This window comes from Bubalus kerabau, chromosome 18, assembly GCF_029407905.1.
Source record: "Bubalus kerabau isolate K-KA32 ecotype Philippines breed swamp buffalo chromosome 18, PCC_UOA_SB_1v2, whole genome shotgun sequence".
Taxonomy (NCBI): Eukaryota; Metazoa; Chordata; class Mammalia; order Artiodactyla; family Bovidae; genus Bubalus; species Bubalus kerabau.
In genome coordinates, this window is record NC_073641.1 from 58,258,140 (window position 1) to 58,274,238 (window position 16,099).

General features: G+C 46.5%; 1 protein-coding gene across 6 annotated transcripts in view; it reads left to right on the plus strand.

Annotated features, from left to right (window-relative positions):
* The window catches only part of MYO10 (myosin X), a 258,499-nt gene that overhangs the window by 121,002 nt on the left and 121,398 nt on the right, over window positions 1-16,099 (plus strand). For all 6 annotated transcript variants that reach the window (XM_055554772.1, XM_055554774.1, XM_055554773.1 and 3 more), the window contains one exon: window positions 12,181-12,368. In XM_055554772.1, coding sequence (XP_055410747.1) covers window positions 12,181-12,368 — 188 coding nt within the window. The remainder of the gene's footprint in view (window positions 1-12,180; window positions 12,369-16,099) is intronic.

Here is a 16,099-nt window from a genome sequence, read left to right on the forward strand (position 1 = left end):
AGGTGGGGGGAGGGAACAAGTTGATGGGTGAGGAGGAGAGCTGGCTTCTCTTGGAGAAGGGCGGCAGCAATGATACTGCAAAGGAGGGCTGAGAGTTGATTCGAAGAAAAGGCTAGAGAGATGCCTTTTTTGAAGGTGGAGAGATGAGAGTGTATTGGTGTGATGGCTTTGCTAAACTGGGAGAAGGTTCCTTTGTTTATGGAACCTGATGTTTGGGGAACATCCGATAGTTAGTGGAATGCATAGGTGGGGGTCAGGACACCTTTAAAAGGAGTGGTTCTGGACCAGATGTGTGGGTCTTAGGGGACTTTTGGCAGTACCTGGAGGCATTTCCAGTTGCCATAGCGAGGGCAGAGGATGCTGCTGGTATCCTGGTATCTGTTAATTGTTGGTAGAAGCCAGGGATCTACTAAACATGCCCAGATGTAGAGGACAGCCCCCCTACAAAGAGTTATCTGGCCTAAGATGTCAGTCATGCTGAGATACCCTGCCTTACTTAAAGCTAGGCAGCAGTGTTTGGGCTTGGTGGTAAAGAGACTATATTGTCCTTGCTAAAGGCTTTTGAAGAGGCTGCTGCTGCTAAATCGCTTCAGTCGTGTCCAACTCTGTACGACCCCATAGATGGCAGCCCACCAGGCTCCCCGGTCCCTGGGATTCTCCAGGCAAGAACACTGGAGTGGGTTGCCATTTCCTTCTCCAATGCATGAAAGTAAAAAGTGAAGTTGCTCAGTCACTCAGTTGTGTCCGACTCTTAGCGATCCCATGGACTGCAGCCTATCAGGCTCCTCTGTCTGTGGGATTTTCCAGGCAAGAGTACTGGAGTGGGGTGCCATTGCCTTCTCCGTTTGAAGAGGCAGTTTCCTTGAAAAAAGTTTAGAAGGGTTGATAGGGAAGTGATGTGATACAGTCTACAGAGGGTAGGTTGGGTGGGAGAGTGTTGCAATATCTCAAAGCGGGTAGATATGAGGGTTTTGGACCACAACCTGATATAAAGAGCTGACTCACTGGAAAAGACCCTGATGCTGGGAAAGATTGAAGGTGGGAGGAGAAGGGGATGACAGAGGATGAGATGGTTGGATGGCATCACCGAGTCAATGGACATGATTTTGAGAAAACCCCAGGAGATAGTGAAGGATAGGGAAGCTTGTCGTGCTGCAGTCTATGGAGGTCACAGAGTCGGACACGACTGAGCGACTGAACAAGTGCAGCAGAGATGGGAGTGAGCAAGAGAAAATTGCATGTGATACCCAAGGGGGAGGGGGTGAGGGAGGCAGGGCTGGCTGTAATGATGCCCTGATGTCCCCAAGAACAGTTCTGACAGTTCTTCCAGGAGAGGAACGTGGGAGAGATGAGCTGGGTTTTGGATGCCTGTTGCATTGTATTCTCTGGAGCCTGGATCATTTCACATTCTGTACCCAGCATCTAAGAACCCACTGGACCAAAACAGATGAGGTCTCTGTTGCACTGACTGTCAGCTCTGTGTCCAGAGTGAAGGGATGGCCTGGCCAGCTCTGTGGTGTGGCAGTTTTGTTTTCTGCCCAACAGAAGAGAAACACGTTGTCTCCATCACGGGGTTTGTCGTGCTCTGGGTCAGTTGCCTGTGGGAGCCTCCTGTCTAAGGAGTGGGCTGGAAACCGCATCAGAGCTCGGCTGCAATTATGGGCTTGAGGATGGCTCCAGAGGAAGCCCCACTCTGTTCCACCCACCTCGTGGGTTCGTTTGTTGGTCTTGCCGAACAAACGGCAGAGCTGAGAGTCAGATGAGTCCGTTTTAAGACGTGGAGCTGTGTCTAAAGATAAACGCTGTGAAAGCACAGAAGATGCTTCACAGCTCGTGTATTTTTAGGTGTTTCAAAAATAAAACCCTCCTCTGGTAAGGTGGCCGTGCAGACCGAATGTGAAAATGAGTTTGTTGTTCCCAAATTAACTTCCAGACCTGTAAAAGGTGCTGGCAGGCAGCTGCCTGTTGAAGCCATGTGAATTACAAGTGAGTTCACCTGGGCTGCCCGCAGTGTCCACGTCAGGCCAGCCAAGCTGCAGGGTTCAGTGTTACGGGCGTGCGGATCTCAACCTGCGATTCATTTCCTTGGTTCATTCAGTCTTCCCAAAGGAGACTTTTGGGGGTTATTTCCCACCCGTTTCCAAACCCAGTGTCAAGTAACAGCGTGCCTCTCAGGGATGGCCTGAAGACTGGATGGCCAGCAGGCTTGGCATTTGTCTCATACCAGGAACAGCTGAATACAGTGTGGTTTGTAGGGTTTTTGTTCTTCACATGAAATCAAGACTGGTGTTGCCAGAAGATGATTGTAACCATCTGTCTGACTCTGTGTATTTTTAAACTTGACCAAACATTTATCCTCTTGAGTTGCCATTTCTACATCGGCACATGGCGGTGGCAATTAGAAGCTTTGTTTTTGTTCATTTTTCTCCCCTTTCTGGCCTCTCTTGGGTCAGATTGCTTTCAACGAGGGAGGAATATGAGTCAGAAACACACTCAAATTAAGTGGAAATGTCACTTCTAAATGTAAGAATTTGACTTTAGTCATATATCTTGAGTTACTGGTTGTGATCCAGTTTTCAATGAAGTTGAATGCTTAACAGTTTGAATTGTTTAATTGGATGAGGATGGCAAGCAGTTTTGTTAGGGAAGAAGGTGGGTGTGGAGCATGAGAACTCAGTTAAAAAGGGAACTTATTGGTACATTGGTAATGAATCCAGGTGCCTCCAATGTCTCTACGTTGACTCAGCCCTGCCTGTGTGCCAGGCTATGCTGTGGCTCCAAGGATTCAAAATTCCTCTTCACCGTGGTAACCGTTCCTTAAAATAATGAATGAACAAAAGACAGCGCCCCTCCAGGACCTCCCAGCTTGTTGATGAAAGCAGACACATCATACCTTTGACAGTGGCTCGGGGCGACAATGACTGTGATAAAAGTGCTGGGAACACAAAGAATGGGCATCGCAAGAAGAGCCGAGGGGCCAGAAAAGGATCCCAGCTGGGGCACTAGTGCGGAGTTTTGAAACATTCCTAGGGGAATTCAGCCAAGAGGGAGGGTGGCTCTTCCCTGGCAGAAGATCAACAAAGACTTGGAATAGCGTGATTTGTCGACCTGCAGGAGAAGCAAGAACCTGCAGTGGAGGCTTTGTGCACCCAACTGGCGAGGTGGTCAGGAGCAGGCGAGGAAGGGCCCTGTGTGCTAGTGACCTTGACTTCATGAAGGCTGGCAGGGGACAACGTCAAAGGTGAGTTCTGGGAACGCTCACTCTGACTGTGGGTGATGGATGAGTGCAGCAGGTATATCCGGTCTAGGAGGAGAGGTGACCAGCAAACCAGATGGGAAATGCTGGGGTTCAAAGCAAGTCCTCGGGGAGCTAGAGTATGATATTTACTAAGAGGTAGAATCTCGGTGTTTGGCTGGGTTTGGGGGCAGCACGCTGTATTGCTATAGGATGACTCCTGGATTTCTGGTTTATCCCCTTGGGTAGACCGTGGTGCCATTTGTGAAGATGTGGCTGTGCATAGAGAAGTAGGTGTTTTGCAGGAAGCCAAGCTGAGGGCAGCCAGGTGCAGATGCCCAGCAGACTCTTGCATACACAGATCAACAACTTCAAACCAGAGCTGCGCTCCAGAAAGAGATTTAGAGAAGTGAGTCAATGCCATGGACTGTAGCCCGCCAGGCTCTTCTGTCCATGGGGATTCTCCAGGCAAGGGTTCTGGAGTGGGTTGCCGTACCCTCCTCCAGGGGGATCTTCCCAGGAATCAAACTGGGGTCTCCTGCACTGCTGGAGGATTCTTTACCAGCTGAGCTACCAGGGAAGCCCCAGAGAAGGGTGGGTGGAAAATAAATCTGGATAGTGGTCCCCACTTCTTAACAAGGACCTTCCCTGTAGGGAAGACATGGCAGTGACTTGAACCAGTTTCCCTGGTGCATTTGAGGTTACTTGATCTACATCCAGCTTTTCAGGACCATGTGCTGAAATGCCATTGTAGCTTTATTTTCATGAATGAAAACAGTAATACACACCTGTGATTTATGTAACACTTTCACATGATAATTGGGTGGAGTAACAGAGGGTGTGTTGTTATTGATTGGAATCTGGGCCCTGGAGGGGTTAAGCTGTGAACCAGGGAAGGTAGGTCCATGATGAGGACTTGGGGTCTTCTGACCTGACCACACCTTGCTGTCTCTATCACTTCTTCCTGTGTTGTAAAAATGACTTTCCAACAGTAACACGGATGCTCCATATCTACCAGCAGAATGTATCTGAGGCTACTGGGTCACTTTTAGTGTTCTTTTATTCTCTTTTTTTTTTGGGCGGGGGACAAGATACTAGGTATTACAACCTTTGTTGTTGTGGTTGTTGTTCGGTCGCTAAGTCATGTTTGACTCTTTGTGACCCCATGGAGTGCAGCACACAGGCTTCCCTGGTTTTCACTATCTCCTGGAGTTTGCTCAAACTCATGTCCATTGAGTGGATGATGCCATCCAGCCATCTCATCCTCTGTCACTCCCTTCTGCTTTTGCCCTCAATCTTCCCCAGCATCAGGATCTTTTCCAGTGAGTCGGCTCTTTGCATCAGGTGGCCAAGGGATTGGACCTTCACCTTCAGCATCAGTCCTTCTAATGACTATTCAGGGTTGCTTTCCTTTAGGATTGATTGGTTTGATCTTCTTGCTGTCCAAGGGACTCTCTAAGAGTTTTCTCCAGCACCACAGTTTGAAAGCATCATTTCTTCAGTGCTCAGCCTTCTTTATGGTCCAGCTCTCACATCCGTATATGACTACTGGAGAAACCATAGCTTTGACTAGATGGGCCTTTGTCATGATGTCTCTACTCTGCTGTACTTAAGCCTTTTGAAACCTTGAATTGGTAGGCTATGTCTTAAAGCAATGAAGGGAGTCTCTCGCAGCGTTTTATAGCAATAGGCACTGCAGCTGTTCCCGATTATTAAAATGGGCAAGGAAATGTATTTTTTCAGTGAGTTATGTGGAACTCCTCTGACTAGAAAAAAAATTTTATGTGCTCCAAAATAGAATATACTTTCTATTTCGGAAAAGCCGTTAAAATGACCAGGCGATTTATTCTCATGAAATTCGGAATCTGGTGTGAGGGAAGCAGCACATGGCCCCACCTGGTGTTTGAGAGCTGCATGTACCCTGAGTCCCAAAGTGCACGGCGTTCATGACCGTTTTTGGAGCAATGACAGCAATTGCCTTTTTATAGAGTGAGCGTGGAAACACAGGCTCTTCACTGAGGCATTCAGCTTTCACTGTAGTAGGTTTTTAAATTCATAGGTGTCAATCCATTTAATTCTACCAGCTACTAATGTTGTTATCCTTGCTTTACCATTGAGGAAACTGAAGCACCAAGAATTTAAGTAACTTGAACCAGTGGAACCAGCATTCAAATTCAGACTAGCATTTAATGACTATAACTCACTAATAAACACAAAAATACAAATAAGCACAGCTATGATGTTTGTTATTGGGCTTCCCAGCTGGCTCAGTGGTAAAGGATCCAACTGTCAATGCAGGAGATGCAGTTCCAATCCCTGGTTCAAGAAGATCCCCTGGAGAAGGAATTGACAACCCACTCCAGTATTCTTGCCTGGGAAATCCCATGGACAGAGGAGTCTGGTGCGCTACGACTGTAGCAAAGAGTTAGACACGACTTCGCGACTGAACAGCAAGAGAGTGGTCCATGGCACAAGCATGGAACACATGTTTTCTCACCGCTCTTGTGACTGCTTACCACATTGCATCTTTTGCATCCCTTGATACTTAACTAACAACTAGGCTGTTCTCTTCCCCACTCCACTCCTCAGTCTCCATGTTTACTCCCATGTCAAACTTTCCTATAATCCAACAAATCTCTTATCCATGCAGCCTTTGTTTTGGTGACAAAATAATCCATGCAAGGTGGTATGTTCAAGGTAGTGGGAGAAAAGATAAAGGTGCCCCTGGCTGTACTTATTTTTGCTGATGGACCTCAACCACTTCATCTAATGTGAAGAAACCATTAGGAACTCTGACTTTGATTGCCATGTTGATTTACACCTTCCTTTGCTGGGGGGAGGGAGGGCCCAAAAGTATCATTTGGCACCAGTATGGATGCAAACAATGAAAATGAGAAAGTAACTGAAGCTGCCCCCACTTCTGTAACTGTTAGGAGAAAAATTGGTTAGGATGTGGGTGTTCAGTCACCTTTCTGGAGGTGCTCAGACTCTTTTCTCAAATATTCTGTGGGTTGACCCTGAAGACTGTGGGAGCTATGAAGGAGTTTTATGCAGGGGAGTGTCTGTCTGCAGGTGTTCATTTGTCAAGGGTACAGCTAGGATTGAACACACAAGACTTGAGTGGGAAATGATGAGGAAGGAGACTCTAGGGGTTATTGAGCAAGTGTGGTCAGGGTGGTGTGGATGGAGAAAGAGGGGTTTGATTGTAGAGTTAATTGAAAGTGGGGTGTGGCCAGCACGTGGAGACAGTGGCTACGGACTGTGAAGCTGGAGAGTGGGACGATTCCCGTCCTATATGCGTGTGGCTAAGTGGGGAACGGGGGAGTCACCGCAGACCTGTGGGAAAGCACCCCCCGATTAGGATCCAGGGTCCTGCCCTTGCTCGCTGGCTCTCTTCCATCCTCTGTCAGCAGACGCAGCTCTGTTCCTCTGAACCATGGCCTCTGGGCTGCCTGTAGGTCAAGGTTATGTCGAAGCGTGTTTGCGTAGGTCAGTTGTGCTCTGTGCCCCGCGGTTCTGAAACGTCAGTCAAGGTGTTTTGCAAACACGTAGACCTAATTGTCATTTGAAATCTGGTGTCAGGCCTGTTGAGAAATGACTCAGGTCATTAGTGAGGAGGTGAAACTGTAAAACGTGTGCTCTCATGTTATAAAAGCCTTAGCCTACCTTTGGAACTAAGTGGACGTGCTTACAGTAAGAGGCATTTTGAACTTTACACGAGGCATGGTTTCCCACAGTCTTAAAAAACAGCAGTGAGGAACTGAGTTCTTTCTCCATACCAGCCGAACACACATTTCACATATGCTTTCCTTTTCTTTTTTTTGAAAGTGGGGAGAGATTCAGATGATTGAATTTGGGCTCAATCAAATTTAGACTGGTTTTCTCTCCCCCACTGCTGGCACAGGGGAGTCCATTGGTTGAATTTATTGGCATCCACAAAATCTATAAGACAAAGTATTCAAGAGTAGGACAGTCTTCAGACGTGTTGGAATGATTTTTGAGCCAGAGACACTAGCTGGGCGTGAGCTCACGGACCAGCTCTAACTGCGTGTTGGGGACCAGGCTCAACTGGGGAAGGTAAGGTAATGTTAGTGGGTCATGGGCATAACCACCACTGGCATGATCCTTCCATCCTAGGGGCTGCCTTAGTGCTGACCACCTGCTGTTCGGAGAGCCCCGCTTCCTGCCCCTAGAGTCTCTGGGGGTTGGGTGGGAGGCACGGGTGTGTTGTCTGTAACGGCCACACCATGGACCTCATTATCTTTCTGAAAGACCTTAACACTGCTTCACTGGGCAAGTGCCATGAATTACTCAGAAACAAAACGAGGCATCAGATGTTCTGGATGTTCTGTCTTCACCTTTACTAACAAACTTAATGTCCTGTGGGTCTCCTGCCCCCATACAGAATCCACGTCAGCTGTGTCAGGATAAGTGACTTCTTTTTTTTTGTTTGTTTTTAATTTTACTTATTTATTTAGGCCGTGTCAGGTCTCAGTCGTGGCACACAGAATTTTTCCATGTGGTACATGGATTCTCTAGTTGTGGCATGTGGACTCAGTTGCTCTGCAGCAGGGGGAATCTTAGTTCTCTGACCAGGGATTGAACCCCTGACCCCTGCATTGGAAGGCAGATTCTTTTTCTTAAGTGATTCTAGGGGACTGGCTCCCCAACTGGGAAAGGGGAGCACGCCTATGAGGTTTTGACCAAAGTCATCACTTTCAAAAGAAAGCTTGTATTAAAAGCTTATGATGTTTTTTCATGTATAAATCAATACTTAAAAAACTCATCTCAGAATTTTATAACCACCTTGCCATTATGCTATGAACGGGAGGCAGGCAGGCAGTGCATGCTCAGTTATATCTGGCTCTTTGTGACCCCGTGGACTGTACCCCACCAGGCTCCTCTGTCCATGGGATTTCCCAGGCAAGAATACTGGAGTGGGTTGCCATTTCCTTCTCCAGGGGATCTTCCTGACCAAGGGACTGAACCTGTATCTCCTGGATATGAACAGGAGTGCCAAAATTTTCACAATTTGGGCATATTATTCTCTTTTCAGATATGTTAATGATGGGTTACTTTTCTAATATTCATTTAATAATCAAACTGATGCCCTGACTCTGCTTTTCTCTTTTACTTGGAGCTGAGACAGGGGATTGGCAGCATGCCTACCTATCTGTATAAAGAGTGTCTTCACTGATTGTCTTGCGTTCTGCCAAAGTGGGGAGGGGGAAACATTCTAAATATTCTGTGAACATTCATTCACAGAAAATGAAGTCTTGGTATTTCACTGAATAAAAATAATAATGCAGACAGCTACCAAAGGGTAGAAACAAGCTTGACATTTTAGACCTACAAGAGGAAGGAGCCAGACAGACTCCAGAGCCTCAAGCATCACCTACCTGCCTGCCTCCCTCATCTCTGCAATTGTAATAAAATAAGCTGCCAGCACCTGTGGTCCAGGCATTGATGGAAGGTATCTGGCATCCCCCAGGGGACCACGTGATTCTCTGCTCGCCTGTAGAAGTAGGGCACTTTCCTTCCCCAGGGGAAAAGGCTGCATGCACTCTTCTTTCCGGCCACATCCTTCGCCTGATGCTCTGATGGGGAAACGGGGGCCCTCTAGAGAGTGCAGGTTTCCGAAGACCTGAAAATTCACTCCTGAAAGCTCTGCATCTTTTCATTGTTTTTTAATGGAAGCGAAATTTATGTAACAGAAAGCTAACCACTTGAAGGTAAATTCAGTGGCATTTAATTTAGTACATCCAGTGTTGTACAACCAGCACCAAAATGTTCTCATCACCCCACTGGAAGCCCTGTGCCTGCAAAGCAGTCAGCTCTCAGTCCTTCCTGCCTCCACCCTCCCTTCTGCCCATGGTAACTACCTCCAGTGTTGGTCTGACTTCTGTCACCTAGCGTCATGTTTTCAAGGTTCATCTCCATGGTAGCCTGTATCAGTACTTCCTTAGCACGGCTGAATAACATTCTGCAGTATGGTTGCTCTGCATCTTGTTTACCCATCTATCTGATGGTGGACATTGGGTTGTTTCTCCCTTTAGGTTCTTGTGTATGATGCTGCTGTATTTTTGTTGGGAGTACCTGTTTTTAATTCTGTGGGGGTACATACCTAGGAGCGGAACTGTTGGTGCATACAGTAATAACTCTTTGACCTTTTCAACCTTGTTTTGGTTTAAAATGTTTCCAAAGCATGCTCTCGACCATCTTACATTTGAAAGCAGTTACACGGGACACAGGATATTTTGCTTGATGTTCCTGGAAGTCTCTGTAAATATAGATGATTACATATTGCTATAATATGGTACAGATGCACTCAGGATGTTTGAGCTTTCTGTCTGTGTTTCTTGCTTTTCTTGAACTCTGCTGTGTTACCACCCCCTGCCGGCGAATGTGAAGAGAAGGCTCTGGGTTTTAGGTGGCCTGCATTCACATCTCACCTCTGCCCCTTACTGACTGTATGACCAAATGCAAAATTTTATCACTGTACCTGAATTTGCTCATCTGAAAAATAGGTGCAATAATACCGTGAATCTCCTAGGAATACTGGGAGTGCTTTCAAAGTCTCAGGCCCTCTATATTAGTCTGTTCTGACTGCCATAACAAAGGACCACGGACTGGCTGGCTGAAACAACAGGACAGTTATTTTCTCACAGTTCTGGAAGCTCAGCGTTTGAGGTCAGGGTATCAGTAGGGTTGGTTTCTCCTGGGGGCTCCTGCCTTGGCTTGCAAATGGCCACCTTCTTGCTGGGTCCTCACGTGGTCTATCTGTGCATACACATCCCCTGTGTTTCTTTGTGTATCCAGGTTTTCTCTTCATACAATGACAAGTTGAGGCATCCCAGGTGGCCCTAGTGGTAAAGAACCTGACTCCCAATGCAGGCTGCAGGTGGTGACTGCAGTGATTTGGGAGCCCAAAAAATAAAGTCTCTCACTGTTTCCATTGCTTCTGCGTCTATCACTTCATGGCAAATAGATGGGGAAACGGTGGAAACAGTGGCAGACTTTATTTTTTTGGACTCCAGAATCACTGCAGATGGGGACTGCAGCCATAAATTAAAAGACGCTTGCTCCTTGGAAGAAAAGCTATGACCAACCTAGACAGCGTATTAAAAAGCAGAGACATTACTTTCCAACAAAGGTCCGTCTAGTCAAAGCTCTGGTTTTCCAGTAGTCATGTATGGATGTGAGAGTTGCATCATACAGAAAGCTGAGCACCGAAGAATTGATGCTTTTGAACTGTGGTGTTGGTGAAGACTCTTGAGAGTCCCTTGGACTGCAAGGAGATCAAACCAGTCAATCCTAAAGGAGATCAATCCTGAATATTCATTGGAAGGACTGGTGCTGAAGCTGAAGCTCCAATCCTTTGGCCACCTGATGCGAAGAACTGACTCCTTGGGAAAGACCCTGATGCTGGGAAAGATTGAGGGCAGGAGAAGAAGGGGATGACAGAGGATGAGATGGTTGGATGGCATCACTGACTCTATGGACATGAGTTTGAGGAAGTTCCAGGAGTTGGTGATAGACAGGGAGGCCCGGCGGGCTGCAGTCCAACTCTGCGGGTCGCAAAGAGTTGGACACAACTGAGCAACTAAACAACCAATGGAGGAGATGAAGATGTGGGTTCGATCCCTGAGTGTGGAATATAACTGGAGGAGGGTGTGACAACCCACTCCAGTATTCTTGCCTGGAGAATCCCATGGACAGAAGTGCCCGGCGAGCTGTAGTCCACAGGGTCACACAGAGTCAGACATCACTAAAGTGACTTAGCACATGCAACGACAAGTTTAGGGCCCACCTGAACAGCCTCATTTTAATTTAATCATCTTTAAAAGGTCCTGTCTACAGATAGAGTTGCATTCAGGGGTGCTGGGAGTCAGGGCTTCGGTACATGAATTGGAGGAGGGGACAGAGCCCATAGCACGCTGTCAAGCCCAGGGCTCCATGAACAGACCGTGGAAGCAGGCAGGTGAGTGGTGGAGCCTGCAGGACCTTAGCGCCTGCCCTTCTCATCTGCTGTTCCACTTGTGTCTGAGCCTGGGAACCAGCAACCCAGCTTCGTTAGCCTTTCTTAAAGAAGGACAGATGAGTTAGTCTGTGTCCACGTGGAGGAGGCATGAAGCATGATGCTTTGATAACTCTGTAGCCTCTGTTTTGCTGTTCTGAAGATTTTGCTTAATTTCTGGCCTGGATTTGGTTCCAGAAAAGGGAAGATTGCCAGTCAGCTATTTTTCCAGGTAAGTTACATGGCATTTCAGGAGGTATTTGAGATTACTGGAAGAATAGCGAGTGTTTCCACAAGTAAAATGTTCTTGTTACTTCTTAAGTCAAAGATTTGTAGCATAAAAGTTAGCTTTTTGACTCTTTTTAAGCGTGCAGTGCAGTGCACTAAATACCATTGCTGTGTTGTGCAACCATAACCACTATCTACCTCCAGAACTTTCTCACCATCCTGAATAGAAGCCCACTAAGCAGTCACCCTCCCTGTCCCCCCTGCCCCTGCCTTCTCTTATTGCTTTAATCCCACCTTTCCTAACAGCCACCTGATGGGGTCAGGAGGTCCCCGGAGAATTAGGGATCTGGGCTTTGATGTGTCCCCATTGTCTTTCTCTTGTTTACTTGCAGCCCTCTTTGAAATGGCTTCATTCCTTTGCACAAGACTTGTCCCCAGAAGTACAGAGAAAAGTGTGTGAGTGGGGGCTCAGGAGTCCCTGGTCCCTTTAACATGCACTCGGTGGATTCTGTTTAGGCTCAGACAGTGGCCCCAGTGAGAGACGTCATCTCTTCCCCTCTTAGTGTGGAGCCTCCTTGAGCTGCTTCGGTCTCCACCCCAGGGCGGGTGGGGGTGAGATCCCATGCCCAGGTGCCCCCTTCTCCTCCCCAAGTGCCACCTGTAACCCAAGTTCCTGTCTCCTCTCCCCCTGTCCCCGCAGACCTACATCGGCTCCATCATCGCCTCCGTGAACCCCTACAAGACCATCGCGGGCCTGTACTCGAGGGACGCCGTGCATCGCTACAGCAGGTGCCACCTGGGTGAGCTGCCCCCCCACGTCTTCGCCATCGCCAACGAGTGCTACCGCTGCCTGTGGAAGCGCCATGACAACCAGTGCGTGCTCATCAGGTAACCAGCCGGCCCCCAAACACAGAGCCCGCCTCCGAGCACGTCAACCCCCAGATTTCCCAGACGGAGTTCTCCGTTTTGAATAGCCCAACGACTACAGCTTCGGAAAGAAACTGAGGACTTGATAAAAAAGCAAGATGTACCGTGTTTGCTGGCTCTTGTCCTCAGTGTGATTTCTCCATTTCGGGTCTTTATTTTATTTACCTTAGTTATTCTTTGGTTTGTTCCAATGACCAGGCATCGTCCTTCTGTTGACTTACGGAAGCATTGCCTAGTACTTCCAAATTTAAAATGTTTTCTGTATTCTAGAGTGCTCATTATAATGCTTGCTTGTTTGAACAAGGTTTTGGTTTTTGCCAGTATCACATTACCCTAGAATCTCCCAAATTTAAGGATTTTTAAGGAATTTAATAATTGGATGTTCCTAAAGTTGAGCTTTGTATTAGCCACAGAAGAGGGACTTACTTTGTTATATGTTGAGGGAATGATAGAAAGGCATAATGATTTCTGTTAATTTTGGGGAGAGGTGAGAAAAGGGTCTTGCCATCTATTTTAGCCAAGTTTTACTCATTTATTAAAATAAACTACCAGATGCCTCACTCTCAAAACACTTATTACTAGGAACTACCTAAAAAAATCATAGTGTATTACTTTGAAGATACATAATTTTTATTGAATAATAATTCAAATTGCCCTTATCACCTAATTTCTAGTGACACCCTGTTGGCTTATATTATTTATATTGGGATCATGTTCTAGAGAAGGAAATGGCTGCCTGCTCCAGTATTCTTGCCTGGAGAATCCCGTGGACAGAGGAGCCTGGCAGGCTACAGTCCATAGTACTGCAAAGAGTGAGACACGAATGAGTGACTGAACACTACACACACACACACACACACACAGACACACTCACACACTCTCTCTCTCTCTCTCTCACTCTCTCACACTCACACTCACACACACTCACACTCACATGTGTCTTAGTGGTGATCAGAACACTGCTGGATGAGATCCAGAGCAGACATGCTGAGTGCCCTGGAATATCCAAGCACTTCGTCCAGGCACTCATTCATGGAGCTCAGCTGTTGCTAAGACCCGACTGAATCACTAAAACTGCTGATGGGACTGGAAAGCCATCAAAAACAGAGGTCAAGATCTTCTTTCCCAACTTGTGGCAAAATAATTATTTCTAGGGGAGAAAAAAAGGTGTTTGGAATTAAAGAGGACATCATATCAGGACCCCACTCCCTGATTTCTGATCCAGTGGAAGTGAGGCTCGGGAGACAGGCGGAGAGCCATGTATCAGCTTTAGACTCCCAGCCCCAAATTGCAGACAGACAGACCCCCTGGTAAGGGTTGATCACTGTCGAAACCAGTCCTCAGATGGTGAGGAGCTGACCAGCCCTTCCGCCCACACAGTTCACCTGTCCAGGAAACCACCCCTGCTCTTTTGGGGAGGGAGTCAGGAGCAGATGTACCAGAGGAGAATCCTCCTTGAAACTCCAGGAGAGAGAAAGGAGGCCATTTGGGAGGTCCTCACACTGTCACCCACCGTCCCAGCTTCCTAGGTGGCTCAGTGGCAAAGAATCTGCCTGCCAGTGCAGGAGATGCTGGAGACATGGATTCAGTCCCTGGGTCGGGAGGATCCCCTGGAGGAGGAAATGGCAACCCACTCCAGTATTCTTGCCTGGACAATTCCATGGACAGAGGAGCCCGATGGGTCCGTGGCATCGCGAGGAGTCTGATACAGCTGAGCTCACGCAGGCACATTGTCCCACATGGTATCTGATGGAAGATGGGTGATAGATAATGACCAACATTTCCAAAGGGTTTGAACACTGTGCCAAGAACTTTCCATGCACCAGCTCATTGAAACCTTCCAGCAGCCCTTTGACGCAGATGCTCTGCAAGTGCCATGTAGGGGACTGTGTTGTTCTTCTTGGCAGTGGTTTACCCGTTACTCTTGTTCATGGATCCTTCATTTGCGATAAATCAGAATTATGTGAATGTGGAGGATAGAACAATGCATTTCTCCTTCATCTTTTCTCTCCCTGCTTCCTCCATCAGTTACTTTCTTTAAGGAAAGGGAAACACCTGGGCAGATATATTCTCTTTTCTTACCTTAAGGATGCTCACTCACCAGGTTGTGGAAACAACTTGGGTAGAGGGACTGTCCATTAATCCAGTTAAGTAAATATGAATCCTTGTAACTTGCAGTTAATAAAAAATGAATCTAACACTTGGTATAAACACAGAGCGTTTAAGAGTCACTTTCCCAGTGAATTGACTTGCCTTCTGATTGAAGCAGTGTTTGTGGGCTCTTTGATATGGTTTCACGAAAGTTGAAAGTGAAGTTTAGAAGTTAGAATTTAAGATCACTGTTTCAGCATACAGAATATAATAAGATTAGCAGAATATAATTTGATAAGGTTAACAGAGAGTTAAAGAAGATCAAGCTGGTTTCCACACTTAGGTACCTAAATATTTGCCATTGATAATTGCCTGTGTTTATTACTTACAGTGGAAAAAGTGAGGGCATGACTCATATATCACTTGCTAGACAGAGCAGTTAGGGAAGAAAGTGAAAAATCAAATGAGATCATTGTGCATATATATGTATGTGTAATAAAAGCGGAAAGGGGTTAGCATGTTCCTGCCAAAGACTGTGGTATTTAAAAATAAAGTCGGGGGTAGCCGGGAGGGAGAGGGGACCCCAAACAGAAAGCTCTCATTGTGTAATTCTGATGTGAAGAGTATTTAAATTAAATCAGGAAACGGCATTTTTAAGAATAGATTTCTCATTAAAATGTGTTTTGGTTTTTAATAGACCACTCCAGCAGGATTTTTTTTTTTTTTTTTAAATGGGACTTGGGGCTGTGGGAATTAAGAGAAAATTGAGTATAAAAATAAAAACTGTAGGGCACAGTAGCCCATTTAGATTTCCTCGGGCATGATCTGCCCCCTGGTGGCTACAACATGTACTACTTTGAAAACTTTCAGGCTAATTACCTAGGAAACTAAGAAAATAAGCCTATTTGGTTTTAGGCAGGGACCTCATAGATCATTTTTTCTCTCACTTTATGGGCCTCTGTTACTTCCAGTCTCCAGGATTCTAGTCCAGGCCTTTATTGTTTGTTTCACTTTCAAGAGTTTACCTCCCTTAATGCAAAGAGCTGACTCATTGGAAAAGACCTTGATGCTGGGGAAGATTGAGGGCAGGAGCAGAAGGGGACGACAGAGGATAAGATGGTTGGATGGCATCACTGACTCAATGGACATGGGTTTGGGTGGGCTTTGGGAGTTGGTGATGGACAGGGAGGCCTGGCGTGCTGCAGTTCATGGGGTTGCAAAGAGGCGGACATGACTGAGCGACTAAACTGAACTGAACCTCCCTTAAGCTCTAGTTTTATTTTACTTGATTATGTACATTTAAGCCAATGCTTACACTATTATAATTTCTAAAATATGTACTTAAATCTCCATGAGCTTTTTAATCTAACAGGGTCTGCATTTGATCTTGGTTTGTCTAGTACATTTCAGGTTAACTTCAGTTTGGGGCAAGCAGAGTTTAGTCTGTTTAGTCTTTTATGGTCTTTTCTGGATATGTGACCTTTTAATGTCAAGTCCTGTGGTTAATTCATCTGTGCAACCCAGCGCCCAGGACAGTGCCTGATAGAGGGGTCAGCATCCAACATCCGTCAATCAAAGGATTGATGGGCGGAGCAGCTGTT